The sequence below is a fragment of the Dufourea novaeangliae genome, unplaced genomic scaffold, assembly GCF_001272555.1.
Source record: "Dufourea novaeangliae isolate 0120121106 unplaced genomic scaffold, ASM127255v1 scaffold47, whole genome shotgun sequence".
Lineage (NCBI taxonomy): Eukaryota > Metazoa > Arthropoda > Insecta > Hymenoptera > Halictidae > Dufourea > Dufourea novaeangliae.
The window spans coordinates 400054-422825 of record NW_015373920.1 but is presented as its reverse complement, the minus strand read 5'-3'; the positions used below and the strand labels follow the sequence as shown (position 1 = coordinate 422825).

Sequence of the window (22772 nt, the reverse complement as noted above, 5' to 3'; positions counted from 1 at the left end):
AGTTCGATCATCTCCCAGGAACATCGCGACGATCACACTAATGGATCGAAATATCTCGTTTATGGAAGTGAGATTAAGAAAATTTTCCACCGTAATAAAATCGCTCGGGACGGGCTATTTTGGATGGCACTGTGTGACAAAATGTGTTTTGCCCCGTGTATTGTCGGATAACGAAAGAACTTGAAATTCTCCGAAGGGAGCAACAGGTACGAAATTACACGCGGGCGAAAACGGGATCAGAGGAGGTGGTATCGCGTAATAACGAACATATCTAATCTGAAGAGAAAGATCTAGTCTCTTGGAGGCCGCAGGTGGTATTTAACCGAGAGAAAGCCAACTGAACTTCCCACTCATAAACCTGGGCAAGGTGTACGAGTTTCACGAGGACGCTTGGTGATTACGTAGTGTCGCAATTGAGTCATACCGGTAGAAGCAATCGATCATCGATGTTTACAAGTAACAGGTAACATATACGTTTCCGCGACGCTTCGATCGTTATCGTACTTTTTACCATTCAGATTACGAGGGTGGGTGAATGTTTGCCGGTTATAAAATGTATTGTGTTCGTCGTCGCGGTTGAGTTATTGTCACATGAAACAAATAAAACACAGCGGACGGTCAACGCGTTGGCAATTGGAGCATTTAGTTCATAATAGGTTATCATCTCTGGTGTACCGCTGCCCCTACCTCCCAAGCGATTTTCAGACCGTTCCGATCTCCGTGTGGATTGGAGGGAGGCCGTGTCTACGTCCGAAACGATTGGCCGGTTCGTTGCTGCTCGCGTTTTTTCCACGCTCCCGGGTTTCCATATAAAACAGCAGCAACAGTCCCGCCAGCCACTAGTTATACGAGGAGTTTCGTAAACCATACACGACAGACGGGAACACGTTGTTGCATTTGGCGCGTACAAGATCCGTGAACGACTTTTATTTCGTTACCGTCTATCAGTTTCATTGAGAAAAATTCATCGTTCAAGCGATTTAGAATAATCTCCAGACTATTTTTCGTGCGATCCACGTCAACAATCGGTTGATCGAGGAACGATGCCATTCGCGGACGGCCACGTTGTCAACGGGTATAACGATCACCAGAACCAGAAACGACCCACGGAGAATGAGTTCTTGCACACAGGTGTCAAGCATGTACGGCACAGCACGTAAGTGACTTTTGAGAAACGGCAGAACAACTGATGCAGGCAAAATGGAATATTAGTCGGTCCACTAGAGACGGGAACTTGTCCCGTGGAAAACTTTATATATATTTATATATAGTAATAATATTTATTAAACGAGTGATACCCTTTGGTAAAGTAAATACATATATAAGAAAAGATAAATATATTAGAGCACGGGAATAAACTGTTTATGGTGCAGAGTTGTGAAGTGTCGAACGGCCTGCTGCGATTTTATATCATCTTCATTAAGACAAGTGATAAGGATAAACGGGGTAAATCCCCGTTAGTGTACAAAAGTGTCAGTGTTGAAATAGTTACGTAAAACCCATACATACGAGTCAAATACTTTCAAGTTCAAATTTTATTCATCGAATTTCTGAAGCTGCATACGTGTATACGCTAAACGTTTCAAAAGTGTTAAATTCATTTCGAGTCATCCTGTAGCTCTAGTTCGTAGCATTATAGAGATGTCGAGTTTAGTCGCTTCTCATTTCGAAGCCTGTGTGAAAAAGGAAAAGTGGTCCCGGGGGTCGAACTTTGGTACAATCTATGAAAATATTCTTCGATGGTGCAACGAAAGCAGAAAAGCTTTGACATTCCCGAGATATATTCGACGACACCGCTCGAAATTTTTTAGCGACGCTGTACCGCCCCGGAGAATCAGCGACTTTTTCGCGAAGCTTTTAGGAGCGTGCATTAATTTTTTTTTCAACGAGTAGACGTTGCGCTCAAAGAGGAAAGCTCGAGGAATTGTAAATGGCAATTCGGTTACGGTTCATCGCTTTTCCGTGTCCTCGTTAACGTCGAAAAAAGTTTGCAACAGTCGTCGGTGGGGGGTCGACAGGCCACTTGAAACAACCGTAACAGAACTTTCTCGGTAATAAATAACGCGGAAATGATGATGTGCCCCCTGGAACCCTGAAGAGACGTATATGAAATTTCCAAACGCAACTAATTGCCCCCGGACTCCTCTCTCTCTCTCTCTTTCTCCCTCCCTTCTGGTCCACCGTGTGCCCTGAATCCGAGGCGATATTGCCCGGTGCTTGTGTATCGAGTTGCCCGACTAATTGCGAAAGTTAATGGTCTACCCATCGAGTTATCTTGCGCCCGACGATATTTACTAAACCGTAAGTTTCCCCTCGTAACTCTCGAGTTTGAATGAGGAGAACCGAAACTTCGTCCTCCCACCTCCCTTTCTGGATCCACGAGCGCGGCAACGAAATTTCCGATCGACTTTTTCAATATTGGTATCTTATATGTACTACACGCGGTTTATGAATTTCACGATTTATCTTGATTAATGATCGTTCGAAAATTCAATGCTGCAGGCTTTAACGGCAACGAAAAGCGCGTGTGAATTCGACTTAAAGCACGCTCGCGCCATCCCGTAACTCGTTCCCGCGGAGATTTAAACCCTATTGTTTAATAGTTCCCCGTGCACGATGCATCACTACTCCTTCCTGAAAACCAGTTCAAGCATAAACGATAACCATTAAATTATACACGCGTTGCCGAGGTTCTGTATCCCGTGTGTAATCTATATTATACTTCGTAGTGCACGTGATGCGGAAACAGAAGATTGTTCTTAACGATTTCGTAATTTTTTTTTTTCATCTTCCAACGCGTGCCTCGTGGAGGACATAGGTACCTGCAGCTACACACCTCGATCGTGTTTTAGGTGTATTTACACGTCAGGGGGATACGCCTTTCCAGCTTCCTTGTGCTCGATGCATTCAATTAGAAGTTTCGAGTGTTCATACTTTGATTTTGTTTGTTCAATCGAGCGGACCGATGATAAGGCCATGCGAAACTCGGGGAAGGGGGGCAACGTAAACATAAATTCAACGTAAATAGGCGTCGTGACGTAGAACGTCTGACAAACAAACTCGTGTAATGAGGAAGAAAGAGACGGTGGGTACACACGGTCGATGATGATAAATGAATTCTTTTTTCCGTGTTTCGTAATCCGTTACATCATCTCATCGTAACCCCTGGAACCCAGCGTTGCGATTGGGATACATTCACTCATTCGTCAACGCGGCTGGATCGATGTTCAGGACATCGGGAACGACGTTCCGTGCCATTAAAATTAACCCCGAAGGTCGTTTCAGGTTTTATCAAAGGCCTCTATTAGCCCGACGAATCGGCCGACGCGATGAATATGTATACCAGGGATCGACGAACGCTGTCTGTGTGTGACCGCTGAACGTTTCGCCGTCGCGTATACGTAATCGTAGCAACGAGATATCGTTGAAAATTGCAGGCGGAATTGAGCTCGGGTGGTGGAGTTTCTGATTTAGTTGCTCCGATCCTCTACGCATTCCCGTCCGCTCGTTTTTCTTCCCTTGACGTCACGTCCACCCCCTCCCCTACCCGTTTCCGTCGTCTCAGGGGATGAATTTTGTACTCGATACATTTAATATTTACCGCGCGCATTCCGCCACGACTCTTCCCAACCCCCTCGCTGCACTCCGTTTCCGGCCCGTTCTCTGTTCGCGCTCGAATCGGCGCATAGAAATCCGGAGTGGCATTAAACCCTTCCTTTTTTTTTTTTTTTTTTCTCCAGAGCGACCGGGAACTTTCGCTTCAAACGAGCCGTCGTCGCTCGATATCCCCCGTCTATTCCCGGGGAAAGACTTTCTGTGCGTGGCCCGCGCGCTCTTATCCACTTCATGGAACGTGCGATGAGAAAATGGGACGCGTTCCTGAAAGCTGTAAGGCACTTCAACGGGCCCAGCGGAAAGTCGAACGTTGCTGCGTCTTTCGGTCAGGAATCGCGCGTGTATAGGATCATAGAGAGAGTAACCAGTTCGATCCCAATTGTACAGGGTATTTGGGAGAAAAGGGGTTCGGTATTCATCGATGTGAACGGGAAATACGGCGAGAACTCGTAGATCGAGGAACAAAATCCTTTTATTTTTCGTTCAGGTAATAAAAACGGTTCGATCTAGGTGTTGTCTTGATATCTTGACTTGCATTCACGAAGACTTTTTCCTTTAGAGATGTTTGACGAGCTTAATGACTCGTTTATCAATCATAAGAATTGGCGGATACGAGATATCCGATGAATCGAAGCAATTAGAAAATCTCTGATAACGCGGATAGAGGTGGAAGATTACGATGAAGCATTGTGATTATCTGCAGTATACAACGCCAATAAAAATTACGCTACTGTCCCCTATAAGGCGTTTACAAAAATTGCTGAAAAGGACTTATATTAGTGACACGAATATAACAGGAAATTTGTATAACGCGAAAGATATGTTCTCTCCACGTTTTAGGGGGCCCTACTGTATTTTGTTATTCGTTCAGGCGGCTGCAGCACACACATAAAACCCTCTTTTTTTGAACCCATGCTTCACAAACATTTCCATCCACGTTGTTCAATTTTACCACGAAATCATTATCGAACCGTGATGTCGAGCATTACAACTCGATTAAATTCGAAGGAAGTGACACTGCTGGGAAGCAGTTCAGAGCCGCGCCCGTACATCCGTATCCGAGACTAGAGCAACTGATATTGTTGCCCAGGAATCGCGTAGGCGTTATTGAATCCTCCCGCGATGTCCCCAGGGAGGCGTTGCGCGCATTCACGTCGTTATAATAATCGCCGACCTCACATTTGCCATTCGTAACGGGCACCGTACAATCCCGTTTTACGATGGAGCATCCGCGAATAGCGGTTGGTCTAATGACGTTTGGCATACCCGCGGCTATATATCAAAGCTTTTCCCAACGAGACTGCGGCGACCTCGGCGATAGACCGCGAAGCAATTCTCAGATTCGCAAAGCCTTGAATACGGATCGTTCGGGTCTAGGCGCTCCGTCTGTATTGGTCCGCGGATGCATATTCAAACGCATTCAACGCGCCATTATTCGATGTCCCTTACGGTGACGCGTATGCATACCGATTATCTCTCCGCTCTATCCTCGCGCGATATCGGGTCATCTGGATGGAGAAATGAAATTTTTACGCTGGATCGATCTCGGACGTGTCCATTTTCTATCCTGTGTACGTCAAATATATGTGTGGTCCTTTTATTGTCCTTTAATAGGTCGTATCGCGAGTGATGTAACCTTAAAGGGGGAATGCTTTCAAGTCGTAAATGAATTCCAAAGTGTTATCGTCTTAATAAGCTTTGGTGATAACTTTTCTGTCAGTGATGATCGTAGGTCACAGTCAGAAAGATACGATCCGCAACTTAGACATAGTCTGACCGAAATTTCTCGAACTACTTGTCACTGATCGGACCGATTACGAGATTTCTCGTATATTATCATTTTCCAACTATGAAAATATTAATTCCTCGAGACGTAGAGGTGTTTACAAATTACTTCGCTTCGCAAACGTTGCCTTGATCGGATTATTACTTTCAAGACATCCTCGGATCGTGACCTCGGATTAATTCACGCTCGATCGTATCTCGAATAACCCAGGATTGTTAAGCCCCTAATGGTTATAACGACGATGTGATATTGCACAGGTATATAATCTTATATATGCATTTATGTATACATATAATAATTCAAAAGAATACAAAAACGGGAGGTTTAGAGGCCGGTGATGGGGGGAAGGGGAGGAACTTTTTGAAATTTGTATAGAAGCGCGAGTAATTTTCGATTGCGTCACGCGTGCACGCAGTATTATGCCCGAGGGCAGCTTACGCGCTCGGATGCACGGAAATTCTGCGTGTGCATCTGTGCGTAGAGCCGGTCCGCGAGGCGGCCGCGCATTCTGCATTGGTGCACGCGTGAATGCGTATACGGTAGATGAGTTGTGCACGGGACCCCCGGCGCACACATGCACAGACATTCGCAAACACCGTGTACGCGGGCGAACGTGCACACGTATTCAGATGCATGATTTGTAATACCCCCCGAAGCCTACATTCAGCTTAAATCCGCCTCTATTTGAGCCTGTTAGCAGTTTAACAGGTAACTGCACCGTTTTGTGGCGGTTCCACCTGCGGCGGGGGGAGAAAGGGTGGCGAAATTATGTCGGTGGCCCCGCGAAGCACACGGGAACCACACGGGTCCCTCATCGACGACGTAACGCGTCGCAACTCTGACGGTTTCGGTTCCCATTCTCTTGGCAGTTTATGCACGACACCTGTGATGTGGTGGAAACCCAGCTATACGTTTACACGAGATCGTACGAGATGTAGGATTCGAGTGACCTTTGATTCGTTCGAATTGGACAATGTTTTTCGTCTTCTTTGTAGATAGGAGATTCAACTTATTTTCGTGTTCTGCTGAAATAATCTAGGCGGATTAATTTCAATCATATAATAAGGATAGTATCAGAAAGTGATGATACCTTAATCCTTGCCTTAGTGTAACGCCAGTTTAATTAATGCACTTAATTAGTCGAATTAATTGAATTTGATTCAATTCTTACTTAATGCGAAAGTTTTACTGGCGATTATTGTCACCTTTAGGATACAAAAAGCGCCCAACTGTGGGTGACTATAGTCACCTTTAACAAATTTAATTATTCATTGCTTTGTTTTTTCTAGATACACGTTCGAGGCCCTGCAAGAATCGGCGCAGTACCTCCTGGACCGTGTCAAGATAAGGCCAAAGATCGGAATAATATGCGGCTCCGGAATGGGTTAGTGAGTTTTTGGCTTAGAGCTCTATCGTAATCCTGCACGATCTCGTTAAATATACGCGGGACTGATTATTACGACCGTGTTCGGTCCCTCTCTCTCAACCCCTGTGTATGTATGCGCCTGTGCGTTCGTGCTTTTAGTGTATTTTCCGTGTAAATGTTTTGTGTCTATTCCCGTACAGGATCAAATGAGCAAAACGAGTTGTGTCCAGGTTCGCTGGCGGAATACCTCGAGGACAAGCAGTGCTTCCCTTACGAAGAAATCCCACATTTCCCTGTGTCCACAGTGCAGGGACACAAAGGTCAGATGGTCTTCGGTATTCTGCACGGTGTGCCGGTCATGTGTATGCAGGGAAGATTTCATTATTACGAGGGTTATCCCCTTTGGAAAGTAAGTAATCCTGATGAACACGTACAGTGGATATCGGGTTTATTTCGGACTCATCAAGACTAGCGTTCTTTGGCCCGATTAAGCGACTGTCCCAATTATGCGAAGTATCACACATAATTGAATACAGTACATTCGATTAGGCTTTGTTTAGAAAAACCGGTTACCTCGATTAACAGTTGGCCCAAATAAGCACAATCCACTGTGTATTATAATTTCGAAATCTTACGAGGTCGTAGAAGAAAAAACAAAAAGAAACATCGTGATCATACATGATGGAACAGAGAACGCACAAACTGATCGCGTGTGATTCGTTCGCGGAGGCACGTCGAGGGTTATCGATTCATTCATTAGCGTTAATTAACCGAGTAGATACGCCAAGGGGCCCTCGTGTGTTTTTTAAACTTTTTATTCGAATACAACCTATTATTGCTCACTCGTTCCTATCTCTTTCTTTCTCTGTTTTTCGGACGCAGTGCGCGATGCCAGTGAGAGTTATGAAACTCGTGGGCGTGACCCATCTGATTGCGACAAACGCAGCGGGAGGTTTGAACCCCAGGTACAAGGTCGGCGACATTATGATGGTGAAGGATCACGTGAACATGATGGGCTTCGCGGGAAACAACCCTCTTCAAGGACCCAACGACGACAGGTAGGTGGTATCTTCTTCTCCTGGTCTTCTCCACTCGCGTCGGTCATATTACGAGGCAGGATTCGCCTCGAGTTACCCCATTCATCCGCGCATCTTTCAGGCTTCCTTGTCAATCTGTCCCCGATATCACAGGACCGTCTTCTTCGACGAAGCAATGCTCTTTTCGCGAAATTTATTTCGACGACGCAGAAATTAGCGACCGTTGCGCGTCCGTTCAAGTTTTGTCAGGAGGGACGGAAAAAGAAACAAAGAAAAAGAAGAGGATGTCTAGTCGAAAGAAGCAACCGAGAGGGACCGATAAGAGCGAGTGAAAGAAGGTGCAAAGAGATTCCCGCCGTGAACGGCAATGAATTCGAATCCGCTTTAAGTCAAACACAAAGGCTTTCGGTCTCGTTTCCGGGAGGAGAGTTCCGTTCGCGGATTGCTTGGCACGACGACGCTCGAAGAGGGCTTTCGCTCTGGGGGCAAATGAAGGGAGAGATGGTCGTAGAAGGCTCGTAGAAGGAATAAAATTAATTTGTTTCATCGGAACAACCCCTTGAATCGGATTGATGAACTATTTACACGACGACATAAAGAGCCTGATTTGACGTATTTACGTAAGAATTTCCCTCCGGCCCAACCCAGTTTCTTCTTTTCCCTAGCGTCTTTCGGTCTCAGCTATCTGCTTTCTCGTCTCGTTCGTTCACGGTCCACTTTACGGTATCCACTGATCCACGAAATCTTATTTCCTTACAGTCTCTCTCTCGTTTGATTTTTTCAACATTTCCCTATTAAAAGATCCCTCATAAAACGTGTACGATAATTTTCCACGTATTCTCCTTATCTCTTCGGTAAACTCTCTTGTGCACGATGTCTCGGTAACGATTGTCTGTTTACTTCTTTCAGATTCGGCCCGAGGTTCCCGCCGATGAACAAAGCGTACAGCACCACGCTTTTAGATATAGGCCAACAAGTAGCCGACGAGATGGGCATCAATGATATTGTGCACAAAGGTGTGTACACGTGTCTCGGCGGGCCGAATTTCGAGACCGTTGCGGAACTGAAGATGTTGAGGATGGTTGGCGTCGACGCGGTCGGTCAGTAATACAGAACCTATTCACAGTCTACCTGAACTGTATCCGATTACTTTGTCACTAGCGTTAATCGAACATCTCCGATTCCATTTCGCAGGAATGTCCACGGTGCACGAGGTGATCACCGCTCGCCACTGCGATCTCTCGGTGTTCGCGTTCAGTTTGATCACGAACCAATGTGTGATCGATTACGAGAACCACGATGAGGCGAATCACGAGGAGGTGATGGACGTAGGAAAGGCGAAGCAATCGTTGCTACAGGATTACGTGTCGCGTATCGTGATACGGCTGAAGGACATGACGAATATAGAAGCGAAATGATTCGATCGATACCGAACACTCCTGTTTTTTTTACACGGTTAAGAAAACGTTTCTTCGCATCGTGCTTTACAAGAACCGTGTTTCACGGGCGGACACGACGAGGAAGAACGTCTCGACGCGCGCGTGTCACCGAGTACAATTTGTTCTACGTGTGAAAATCACGAAAAAAACACGAACGATGTAAATTATTTCGAATGTTATAGACGTTTAAGGGGGGAACATGCGTGGAAAAAACTCGCGGACGGCTACGATAAAATTTCCAGGCCAGCGTTTTTTTCCTGCGCACGGCTCGAGGATTAGCCTCGATCGCGTCCGGATTACCAACACGGAGGATCATATTTAATTTAACGCGCAAACGCCGATGCATTTTTCCCGTGAAATCACGATTTTATATCACCCCATCCGGCTTTCCCGCCAGACTCCGGCGAGTTTTTTACCCGGCTGCGAACGACCGGTGCACAGGCATTTTGTATCGAGCGATGTTGGCGAGCTGGCGATGATTTTTTTTATACGTTCTGTCGTGTTTAAAGACTCCCGTAAACTATATGACTTGTCGTACGACAAGTCGCAAAGGGAGTTGGACAGACGGTCAGGACGACAGATTTTTAGATTTTAGTCTACTAGTCGTACGACCGTGCCACAAACGTTACAACTATAGGACGTTTAAAGGTGCCTGTCCACTTGTTGCGTATCTGCGTATCGTATTACCGTTGTGTACAAATATGGACAGCGTTGCATCGTTGCGTTTGAAAATATATCGTATAGTGATACGATACGATGATACGCAACGGTAATGTGATACGAGGATATGCACGTTAAGGATCTTCGACGGAGAAGAAACTTTCCCTTGTTTCTTCCTTTTCACCTGTGTCTATTCGTGAAATTAAAGCAGTATTCAGCGGCATTTACCTGAGACGATTCTCGAATCGGTTTACAAGCGGGCCACCGTTCGAAGGCTTCGATTCTATCGGGTTGTTTTTATAAATATTGTTGTCTGTTTTTATTAGTGTATTCAGGAATATGTATACTTTGTATCACGATGCTGTATGTTATTGCATAAAATTTTTCGATGTTTCAGATACTTTTATTTCAACGTTTCTGATACATTCAGGTTATACATATCTGGCCGACATGCCTCGCGCGCTCGCGCGATCCCCAACGAGCTTCTGATCTCAATTGATTCGTTACATGTCTTGAGGGACCCTTCGGGGCTTTAAGAAGAGGGAGAGAGGAGACGGTTAAGAGTTGGAGAGGTTGGTCGATGCTTCCTCTCTTGAACACCCTCCGTCGATTTTCCTCCCTCGCTTCGTTACCTTCATCTCGTTTCCGTGCTCTTCCCATCGCTAATGCATCGGTGTTCGGCTTCGATAAATCTCAGGAGCGGGGCGAGGACCATACTGCAGCCGGCCCTTTTTCTGTCTTCGTTTTCCGCCGCAGTTGCTCCTTTCGTATTACCCTTCTCCGATGAAATCATGACTCGACAACCGCGGCGGGGGATGAAAAGAAACTCCTGCACGTTCTATATGTTTTCCGAAAGAGGACGTTCGTTCGGGATAACAAACTAAGGAACACATATTTACATTTCGCCAAACGTTTTTTCTTGGCTTGGGAACCCAGTCGTGATAGTATCTTCACAGAGAGACGAAATCACGTCACGTGACTGCACGGTCGCCACTTTCATGTATATTTTATGTTTTCAACGGGATAAAAAAACCAGTCCAGTTGACGGAACAAAGGACACCGCTGTGACGCGTATGCCGGAATAAATATTGCATACGATCGCGCCGAATAAATTTTCTGGACCGTCTCGACGTGTACGAGCGCCGCGCCAGGTTGGATATCGATCATCGATTCGCATGGGCGAATTGTGAACACTGCCACGATGATTTTACGGGGTGGATTGTAATTAAGAGAGGCCTGTTATCGCTTTTCGCTCGCTTTTGTACTCGTAACTTTGACGAAATATACTCGTACAACCGGCACGCGGTGGCTTAATGAAACTTCCCTCTTTGTTGAACGATCGAGACGGGGGGAGGGTAGAAATGTTTCGATGGATATACCCGCTTAACAGACCGATTCCACCGATTTGTACTTAGCTCTAGCTCCCACGAACGTGCAAAGGGGGTGGATGGATGGATGGTAAAGTATTCGTCGGGCAGGGTGCTCGAAAGTTCACGCTCCGATTCGCGGATTCATAATTTAACAGCTCGACCCCGATTTCGTCTGACAAGTGTCACCGGGCACTCGAACACACTCGTAACGATGATCTCTCTACCACGGGGGAGGGGCCTCCGTTGGATGAATCGCGTAGTAGACGGCGAGGTAACTAGGTATCCAAGGCGAATAGCGGGGAACGATATGCACACCCGGTCTACCCACGGTTTCGCCTTCGGATCCGATTCTAAACAGTATAAATCCAGGCTGGCAACGACACGTGCCATCTTTCGGAATGGGGCACTTCCTGAACGTCTCAGCGAGACCGCCGCATTCCGATTTTGAACGGGAGGGATACACTCCGGCACGTTTCGTATGGCGTACACGCTACACGCGGGGGTGGACGGGAAAAGGGGTGAAACGAGGACGATCGGGGCTGCACTGTCCGTATATTTCCACGTTGGAATAGAAACAGTTCGTGGGTGGGGATCAGTTATTGATATTTCCTGAAACGGCAGATAAATTTTTTTGGAATGCCATAATCGAGGTATACGTGGATACGGGGGGAGTTGGGATGATGTATATTCGGCCTTAACTCTCGCGTTACTTTGAACCGTAATGTTCGGGGAAAAGGGGAAAGAAAAGTTGGCGATCGGCGTGCGAAGGTGGGCGAGATGGAGAGGAACCGTGGCTCCGGAATGAAATTCAGAGAGGACGTCTCGATTATTTCAGGGAATAAGACTGATAAGGTAATCCCGTTTTGTATCTTTATAAGTTCCTCCCTTTTCGCAATGGTCCCTGCTTTCGTCAGCCGTTCCCCGTGAAACAGACGCATAATATGATTACATACCGCGATATGCCCCGAACGTACAAAAAATCAACGGTTTCTATGAATTAAAGTGTACAGGAAAGAGGGAATAAATGTTAACGACGCAGCCACGGCTTCGTTTCATTAGGGCACAAAGCGAGAGCTGGATACGCTCAGCGCACTAAAAAACGCTCGATTTCGCAGTTTTCTCTGTCGACATCAGTATTAATTTATCTTTGAGGGAATCGATGGGAACGAAAGGATACCGAACAGAGCTGGAAATTCTATAAATATTCAGGTGCTTGGAGCCACGGTTTGTGTTGAACTCGAGATCCCGATCAAAAGGTGTTCGTACGATGAAGTTATTCGAAGCGAACTATCTAGGAACAATTATTTACAATTGCATTATTCGCATGACTATAGAATTGCCTTGACAATAAATTGCTTTCTAAATTAAGAAATTCTGACTTTACATTTTCCTCTGTTTTTGTTCTTTCATATGTGGTATTTTGTAACACGGATGTATGTATTATTTTTTTAACGTTACCGTAGATTCTGATCCATTGACATCACTTCTGCTCCATAAAACGCATTCATATTACACTGTCACGTTTGCATAGGCGCATCCGCGTGTGCACGCATTTGATTAGATTACACCTGCGTCGATAAAGGTGGGCGCGAACGTACGGTGTTTCGATCTTCCTCCGACGGTGGCGCCAGTGTCGCTCTCCGCCAGTGTTCACCCCTCGCGTCCTGCATCCAGCGCCACGATAGGTCCATCGGGCTGGACGTGTCGCAAGTTGCAACCTCGAGTTAGTACGACTCGTGACGTCGCGGTTGTTGGTTGTTTGGATTCGTAGTGTCCGCGGATGCCGTTTCATCGGCGATGTGACCGGTTCTAAAAGTGACGTGCGCTTACGCCTACAGTATAATCGCGTCGTAAAAATCGAGTTGGCGATTCGTCGGTCCGCCAACAACCCGAAATCTTCAAACGTATACGCGAGTAACGTGAAATCTCAGTAACCGCGATTTCGGTAAGTGCGTTGTCGTGTCCGGCGTTTTTTCTCCCTCAAACATCAACTCTACCGATTGTCGTGTTCAACACTGAGAAGGATATCGAAAACGGTTCGTAGCCTCGTCTGGCAACCGATCGAGATTGTCGTTGCAAGGATTTCGTACCAGTGACAACGCTTTCTCGTCTCTCCCTCGGTCCCTCGGGTCCAGTGTGCGCGAACGGTGTCGCGACGAGCAACGCTCGGACGCGTTCGCTGCCCCGCAACCGTTTCGATCGTTTAAAATTCAAATCGGACGACCGGTGTCGAAGTCGCGTCTCGTTGGGCTCGGTTAATTAATTCCGCGTTATACTATAGGCACGACTGTCATTCGTCACGAGGCCCAGGGGATTGTTGTAATTCATTACGGTTTGTCGTAATTTTTTCTCGAGATTCCGCCGCGACAAAATAGTCCGGAAACGTGAAGGGTTTCGCGGGTGTTGCGGCGCGCGTGCGAGTGAACCAATCGCGATCCGGTAAATTCAAGTGCGGAAGAATTTCGCGGCACGATTCCTACCGGCGAAAGTGTGCTACGCACCGGGGCGTAGGAAAGGCGAGTGGTGGTATACACATACGCGATAGAAAACGCAAAGGAAGCGAGAGGCACGTCGCCGAGACAGTGTATACATACGCGGAGGTCGTTGTCGCTCGAAATCGAGGACGAGAGAGGAAGGCCAGGAAAAAACATGTCGAGGCTGCTGAAAGGTGAACCGACGGGCGGTTATGTCATTGACTCTGACGCGGATCGCCGAATGTATTAACCGGGGCCCGCCCGATGACGCGTATCGTCGCGTAACGGAGAAGGAAAGAAACGGTGGCGGAGGACGAGCACACGAGGAGGACAGGCACAGGAGGATCCCGCCAAAGGAGGAGGACTTTTCTTCTGATCTAGCCGTAGAAAGAAAAGCAGGCCAGGCGTCGTGCCTCCCACTGCCTACCGGAAGTCATATGCCCATACACGCGCGGAAAACGGTAAATCATCGTAGAAGCGACCGTTGGCGGCCCTGACCAGCTCGCACCCGTTTATTTTCCGTTCGACCCCGAAGCACGCCCGCTCCTCCATCTATCTGTTCGTTTTCTTTTGCTTGGTTCGTCCTGATTCTTTCATCCTTTACCGAAGGTACGTCGACAAGGTAAACGCTTCTTTATTTTTTGAGCCCCTCCCCGCTTGACGCGTAAAGTACACGTTGCATGCGTGAAAGTGATTGTGTGTCTTTGTCTCTCCCACGCTTTGAGGCATTTCACTAGTGTCGTGATGATTTGTCCTGTTGTTTTATAAGTATTTCTTTATTTGCTTGCTTTTATTTATTTGATACAATACACGATTTGAACGAGACTAGAACTACAATTAGGACTTTACGAATAGGTTAGAACTATAATTTCGGATAGACCTAAGACGACATTACTACAAGTGTAGATTCAACTGTAGGTTGGTTAGTTACGGTGTTAGGGACAGTGGATGGGTATAAAAGGTAATTGTACCTCTGCAACAGACTTCGATCGACCGCACTTGTATTGTAAACACATGATTTGCTAAGGTTGACGTTTTCCGAGAAATTCTAGAAATGTTTTAACCATAGTTTTACTTTACGGATGTTTTAATAATGTGACTGGTGTGGCAAGGTTACGGTCTCACCACCACCGCGTTACTTATGTTACAGTATCGACACTGCACCAGTAAAGAATTAAAGCTGTTTACGATTCTTACCACGGTACGTTTATAAAAGTCGGCTCGGTTTGTTTTTTCTGCGCGTATACATATACGTCGTACACATACGCGTATACATATCCCTCGTGTATCCATCGAACACGAATATCACAGTGTGTATATCAGTACGAACGTATAAATTTAACGTGTACTTTACGCAACCATTGCATGTTTATTTTCTGTTACCATTAAGCCAAACGAAAAAATGATTGTAAAAACGTGCAAGTGATGCAAACTGTACGATCGAAGCGGAAAAAAAAAAGAAAATATGTATTCTCCAAGGCGTTTCTCGCGAATCCGAAGACCCGAAAGAAGTGTACGACGCGCGCGAAGCGTTACCCCGCGATTTTCAATTTCTCTTGTTTGAAACTTGTTCCTCGAGATTCAACGTTCCATTGCATTCCCCGGATTCTTGCAGCTCCAATTTCAACTATAGCCCCGCGGTGGTTTCCCAAACGGTTGATCCGCTAGGAACACGCTCGAATTGCGTACAATACCGCATCCTCCAACTTTGTCCTCTATTTTGAGGGGTCACGTGATCTCATCGGGGCTTCGAAACCCTAGAGAAAACTACGACACTCGGAACAGAGCGTAATTCTTTTTCTCTTTCTTGTCGTTTGTTCGACGACTCGGTTTTTCGCGTAAAATCTCTTAACAAGGGCCATACCTTCGTAGTAATTTCTTTCACGATAATTTCTACGAAAATCGAGGAATACTCGTGCAACTATTCGAGCTCGTTAACGGTTCGTCGAACTACGGTCGCGTGTATTCTATTAAAGTTGCTTACGTGAAGCTTTTTTTTTTTCAATTAACTCTCAGAGGAACATAACTTTCTTGGAACTTCGTGTGTCGAGTTGAAGTAGTTTTCATGTCGTTTCGTACCACGTTTTCCTCGATGATCCGCGCCTTAACGCATTCTGGTGTTTGTAGCATGGACGACAATTGCTTTCTCAAACAGGTTATCCTGATATTTTATTTATCGCGTGAATGTCATTCAGTTGTGGTCATTACTATGCGATTATTACCTCTGCGTCATTAAAAATTTAATTATTCATCGAGCACATAGAATAAGTGCATCAAACGAAACCGTATAAAACAAAGCACAACGGCTGATCGGTCGCGTCCGCTCATTGTCAAGCGATCGGAAACGTCAAACGATGGCGATTCTCGGCGAACGTGTAAGGAGATCCAGAGTGGCTTCGTTAGTTCCTTCGGGTCTCGATAAGAACGGAAAGTCCCGAGAAAGGAGAAAGGACGGTATTATACGCGATTTCACAGCGTGTTACGACCTAATTATCGGATCGTCGAAGGGTTCCCGAGGGTATCAGTGCGTCGCTGCAGGTATACGAAATGATCTCGAACTCGGAGCGACGTGTTCTCCCTTCTCCTGGAGCGGCGCCTGTCTTCTTTTTACCGTTCCACCTCTTTCACTCCCTCCACTCTCACCTTTCTACGCGCGTCGTCCTTCTCACCCTTTCCGCCTCTTGTTCTCTCTTTTAGGCCATAAACAACCGGTGCCCCGACGTTTGCCGAGGTTATTGGTTTTTGCACTACAGTGCCGTATACACGCGTCCGGGAGACCCCGAGCTCGCCGTCCGGTGCAGTCTCTCTTTCTCTCTCTCCCGCCTTCAACACCACCACCGGTCTCTTCTCGCTTCCTACAGCTGGTTTAGCTTCTTCTAGGGTCCCTTTCTTTCTCGCCCTCTCGTGGTTCCTGTATAAGTACACTCCCGCTTATAAGTATTAGGACACTCATCGAATATGCAGTAAATGTTATTACAAGGCATTACGAAATTGCTGAAAGTGTGAAATAAATATTGTTTAGGGGATATTAAAGCTCGATGGGTAAGAGGTTTATGCTACTATAAAATAACAAAAGTGGCTTGGAATATACAATAGTTTTTACGATACGTCACATTTTATTCGTACAGACCAGGTGTTTTAATACTTATGAGCGGTAGTGTACCGTAAACCATGGACACAAAGATCCACGCATACCGTGTGCGTACACGTGGGCAGCGGTGCTGGTACCTAGACTAATTCCCAGAGACAAACACTTTAATTATAACCTTCCTGCGCCCAGCTACATACGTTGGATCGCGGTATCGGGGCGGGGTGCTTTTATTAAAACCGAGCACACCATCATCGGTGATATGCTAACGATATTATCCGATTAACCGGTAGCAGAGAGTGTGTGCCCTGCCTGGCCCCTTTCCTCACACACGGGACCCGAGTTTCAAAACAACCAAGAAAACCTGTTGTGCTTGTGCCGGACCGAGAACCTCTGTTACTCCTTCGCGTATATTCTCTACATTTTATCGACTTTCAACCGGCGATCCGGCGAGTGCTTCGAGAGTCAGTGTGATTTTGATTCTCCTAAGTTTCTGCTCAAAAAAAAAAAAAAATGGAGCAGGTTTAGGGGCATGGCCCACGAAGCGTGTGTGTGTGTGTGTGTGTCTGTGTCATCTATTTCGTAGCGTTAAGCCCGTCTAAGAACCGGGTATCGCGTGCTACCGTCACGAGCTTCCTTCGGGGTACATTGCGGCTAGGGCATTGTGTATTGTGCCTCCTTATAATACCCACCGAGGTCAATACCGGTGTTCCACCGCGTGTACATGGGCTATCGGCTGGCAGATGTATTCGGTTACAGAGCGTTCTCCGGTGGACGAGATTCCCGATCGTAAGATTGTATTTCCGAGATCGACGTAACGCTGTAGTACGATCATACCGAATCAACAAGTATCGCGTCGTCGATACGTAACGCGGATATCGATCGCGGGGTGGGGGTGGGTCGGTGGTAAGAGCGATCGGGGGAAATTGCCTAAAATCGCCAAGTCGCCCTCGAACGATCCTGAACGTTCTTGGAGGTTCTCGAAGAAACATTCATCCTACATACGCACACTCTCGCTATCTCTCACACCCACAGGAGAAATAATAAAATCTTTGAGAATTATATATTTAATGTTAATTTGTATTAAGAGGTTGATAGTTGTTGATTTCACGTTCTATAAATTTTTGTATAGTAAGGAAAAAAATTCGGCCTATAGAGGGTTAAAATTCAAGTTTTCAAGGGACCTTACGGACCGCCCCCGTGACGATGAGAATCGATTCGAGAACCCGTTAACAAACACTCGCCATCGTCATCCATTTTCCACCCCCTCTCCGATGAAGGGTTAATTTAATTACGGGTACCGTTACCCAGTCCTCCGGCCGGTGTTCTTTATCGCGTGTGCACAACAAAGGTGTCAATTTTTATCCCGCGACCGATACATATCCACCGACCTACCGAGCACGCGACACGGACCACGCGCGCAGCATCCTCCCCCCGATTCAAATCCGAAAAAAACATTGGCTGCGCTTTCCGCATCGTCGTCTCGTCGATCCACCATCACCCCCCTTTTACGTGTCACGTGCGGGTAACTCTCCCGCGTATGTACGTGTACATCCTGATACGAGTTTCGGGAATAATGGCGGCACCGGGTACACCCGGCGTCGATTCATTTTTACCCAATTTCACGCGCCGGTTCACCGGCCACCACCACCATCCCCCAGTCGCGCATCCACCGTTCCTCCTCGCCGAAATCGTTTCCCTTCCCGTGTGCCCCTACCGTCAACGATCGTTGTTCACGACCCCCCCGCCCCGATTTATCTCTGTTTCTTTTTTTCCTACGCGTGCAACGTTCCTCCTCTGTTCGAAAACCGCGCGCGCGGTTCCCTCTTAATTTTCATCGCGCGAGCGCGCTCGCTGTTTTCGGCATTGCGGTTTATTTCCGCGGTGGACCCCCACGGGCGTACGTGTAATGCGTTTTCCAATTGCGCGCCATCGGATTCCGCCCCTGCTTGCATGCCTGCATACCCCCTCGACCCAGTGGAGGCCGCGTGTTCCGGTCGTGAACCGATCGAAATTTACTCGCGGCGACGAAACGGGCCGCGTGTTCACGCGTGCACGCGCGGCGCACACCGCATCCTGCCCTCCACCCCCCTTACACCCCTTCACCGCCTTTCCGCCGCGCTCGAAATGAACGCACGCGTCCGCATTTTAATGCACTTTGGGGTAAATTCATTTCGCCCGAATAACGCCGCGTCTCGTTAGCTTTTGCTCGCTCGTTTCCCATCTCTCTATATGCCATCGATGCTGCTTCCGGTCTCTTGTCGTAGTTCTCTTCTATTTTCGATCCCACGCAATTCAGGGTATCGTTGCTTTGATACGTTTTTAGAACGAGTCCGATATAGGTAATAGAATTGTTCGTGTTGCGTTAGTTCGCGAATAGACTCAAAAAACGATTAAATTCCTGTGTCCTAACTTTCCGAAATCGAGTGTTTTTATTATTTCTGTTCAAGCTTATTTTACAGGTATTGAATAGGTACTTTGTAATACATAGATCGATACATCTATATGAATACCGTGGATAGTTCCCCATGGTATTGTACATATAGTATCGAAATGCACCTGCTGTACATATATAATTCTCGTAAAAACAGGTCCCCGTGTTTTTCCTTTCTCTCTGTTTTTCCACCGTTTCCTCTTGTACTCGTTCCCGTGTCACGCATCGCCTCTTGTTAAATCGTACCACCTGGCCAGATGTTAACAGCCGTTCGTACGGTCGGTGTTGCACGCCAGAACTCTTTTTCTCGTCGGAACGCGCGACTACCATACCGGCGATCATTACGGATTCGTATTAAATCACGGTTTTATACAAGCTCATTGCTAGGCGGCTGTTTCCCATCGAATTTCTCGATTTCTCTCGGCGGGTGAACCCCGAGTGTTGCTCGATCAGAGACGCGAAAAAAATCGAAAGATCGTAGGATCGATGTCTCCACGGCCTTGTTATCGCCTCCACAGTGGCGATTCAATACCGCGGGATTTTAGCCGGTGGCTTATGCGCGGATTCGGGCCGTGGACATGTCGTAATGAGATTTAGTTTCACCGCGCGCGCGCGCGCGCGATACCCCTTGTTCCGCGTAATTGTAGCGTAACGTTGCGTAACACCCCGGCCCGTGGTAATTAATAATTTTACATTAATTATGCAGCGGAATGGCTCAACATACTAATTAACGTCACGGGCGAATATTCGCGAAACGGTTGCTCCTTGGTATTTCTCGTTTCAAGAACAGTGGAAAATTGTGTGGTGATTCGCACGGATCGACGAATTTATTAGCGTTACACACTTCCCAAGAAGAGAATAACTCGTCGGACGATGCGTGTCTAGATGACTAACGTATCGCTACTCGTCGAGAGCGTACCTTGATAAATTATCCAATTCGAGCGGGTAAGCGCGACCCTCCCGCGAAATTATTTATGCCGCGAGCTAACGAAAAATTCTGCGCGACGCGATACCACCGGTTAAATATGGGACCGCGCGATGGGCTCCCTTTTAGCTTCGAGGGATATGCGCGTGTACGATAACGTGGATACGAAAATACACCGAGGGGAGGATTTTTATTCGTTGAGGGTGGAGACACCTTCCCCCAAACGACGTTCTCGTGAACAAAATTGGTGGAAGTTCAGGGAAAGGATGAACGAAGAGTCTAAGAGTAAAGCCATTGGCGTCTGCCAAGCCATTTCCTCTTTTGCCCTTTACTATTCACTGTTCGTCACAAATCTTCCAGTTTGGAACATATCGAGACACAGTTGACTAAAAATCCTCGTGATATGTATTCTTCGCATGAAAAATGAATGATCGATCGGAGGAAAAAAACGCGACACTAAACGAAATAGAGATGTGTATTCGCGATCCTCGATGACAGAACGCCAGACCGGGACTTTTAATTAATTAAAAGTGAGCAGCTGGTGCACAGTAAGCGACGCGCGCGGACTCTTCCCAATTTTCACGCAATTATACACGTTGTCCGCAGTTTTGTAGGACATTTCCCCGTGACTAACGGGTAACGCCATTGTTGCCCAGCGAGAGAATGGATTGATGGGAATAATAGGCGTGAGAGAGACAATGAGAGACAGAGGGGGTCGGGTCACGTCACCACCGGCCAGTATCAATTATTTTCAAATTACGATTTTCACCGTAGCACGCGTACAATTGATTTATCCTCGTCGGCCGTGCCTGAATACGCGATAGATCCGTGTCGTTCCCGGCGCGTGAAACGCCTCTCTGGACACCTCCATTTTTTTCCGCTTCGAAGTCAACGCGAATACTCGCCAATATATACTGTATACCCTACCACCATGATAGCTTCGATCACGAAGCTTTCGTTGAAAATTATACTAGGATGATTCATAAGTATTGATACACTCTGCAATGCCGGTGATGGTAGTGTATATCGTATTAAAAATTCCATCAGGTTCAAAACAATGTAAAAATCATACTGTGGTGTATTAAACGTTTTAATGCACTGAGCTTTAAACAATCATTTGGACGATAAAGGCATAAAATCGGCAGGCTACTGATATGTAATATTTACGAGTCAATGTTTATGAATCATCCTAATGATCTAGAGAAAATCTGTGAAATTAATTGAACAAGTTAATTCCCACCCGCTGACTTTTCTTTTTTCTCTGTTCGAACAGCGTGCAGCTTGCGAGGAAATCGAAATGGTCGAGCTGTGCGGTAGCGGACAACCGACATCGGCGATGGGTGTGCTGGGCTTAGGCTCGGTGGTGTCCGCTGCGACGTCGTCCTCGTCCTCGTCGACGACGACCACCACCACGGCTGCGTCCTCCGCGTCTGGTCGCGCAGGTGTATTGGAGACGCAGGTACGCGGCCAATGGTATCGCGTGTTCGTCTCCCTCGAAGACGATTATCTCAGTATCTCGTTGGACGAGAGCTGCGAGACGACCGGCAACAACAGCCTGAACAACGGGAACATCAACAACAATAACGTGGACAGCTTGAACGATCCCGATGTGCCCGATTCGGTGGCCAATCAGAAGCGTATCGTACGCGTGGTGAAGAGCGACAACAACGGCCTCGGGATTTCGATCAAGGGCGGCAAGGAGAACAAAATGCCGATCTTGATCTCGAAGATCTTCAAGGGGATGGCGGCAGACGCGACCGAACAGCTGTACGTGGGCGATGCGATCCTTGCGGTGAACGGTGAAGATCTACGCGAGGCGACCCACGACGAGGCGGTGAAGGCGCTCAAGAGAGCTGGCAAGGTCGTCGAGCTTGAAGGTGAGTACATTACCGATATATCTCGTCTCTTCTTTGTCGATCGTTCGAACGACGCGGTCCGACCGGTGTCCGCCGTCGTTGCTCGGTAATCGTTCGGTGTGTATGCGCGTTGCAGGCAGATCGGTTTATGAGATACACCACCGTTCATAACTATGCGGATACTTGGCCTGTATGATGGAAATGTGATGTTTTGTAAAAATTGTATATTTCAGGCCACGTTTATTACTTCATATCAGCGTAAGCCTTGTCCGTCGAGCTTTAATTATCCTCTAAACAATATTTATTTCAAGCTTTCAACAATTCCGTAATGCCTGATAACATTTACTGAACATTCGATAAGTGCCCACATACTTATGGCCGTTTAATGATAAAAACGTTAATTGTATATTTCAGGCCACGTTTATTACTTCATATCAGCGTAAGCCTTGTCCGTCGAGCTTTAATTATCCTCTAAACAATATTTATTTCAAGCTTTCAACAATTCCGTAATGCCTGATAACATTTACTGAACATTCGATAAGTGCCCACATACTTATGGCCGTTTAATGATAAAAACGTTATAAACCGAATGATTGGCTCGCGCCAATACGTCGGTTACTTGCATGATCAATTCCGCGACGAAAGACGTCAATTTCTCTTGTACAACTTGTAGAATTTTCTGGTTCCACGACGATACACAGACTACCATTTAAACGTTGTAT

At 46.8% G+C, this 22772-nt stretch overlaps 2 protein-coding genes across 4 annotated transcripts; both read left to right on the top strand.

The window, feature by feature from the left end:
• The first annotated feature begins 441 nt into the window (after nucleotides 1-441).
• LOC107194469 (purine nucleoside phosphorylase) lies at nucleotides 442-9710 on the top strand. Of its 3 annotated transcripts, none has more exons than XM_015584098.1 (6): nucleotides 442-463; nucleotides 6691-6785; nucleotides 6968-7176; nucleotides 7650-7825; nucleotides 8714-8904; nucleotides 8999-9710. In XM_015584098.1, exons 1-6 carry the CDS (start codon nucleotides 447-449, stop codon nucleotides 9220-9222), a joined length of 912 nt encoding a protein of 303 aa, XP_015439584.1. In that variant the 5' UTR covers nucleotides 442-446; the 3' UTR covers nucleotides 9223-9710. The 3 variants fall into 3 exon arrangements, with proteins under 3 accessions (XP_015439584.1, XP_015439583.1, XP_015439581.1); XM_015584097.1 differs by lacking the exon at nucleotides 442-463 and adding an exon at nucleotides 865-1156 and having other exon boundaries at nucleotides 6998-7176; XM_015584095.1 differs by lacking the exon at nucleotides 442-463 and adding an exon at nucleotides 865-1156.
• Nucleotides 9711-21514: 11804 nt separating this feature from the next.
• On the top strand, nucleotides 21515-22312 carry LOC107194451 (beta-1-syntrophin-like). Its single transcript, XM_015584075.1, has 2 exons — nucleotides 21515-22071; nucleotides 22284-22312. Exons 1-2 carry the CDS (start codon nucleotides 21531-21533, stop codon nucleotides 22310-22312), a joined length of 570 nt encoding a protein of 189 aa, XP_015439561.1. The 5' UTR covers nucleotides 21515-21530.
• The last annotated feature ends 460 nt before the right edge of the window (nucleotides 22313-22772 follow it).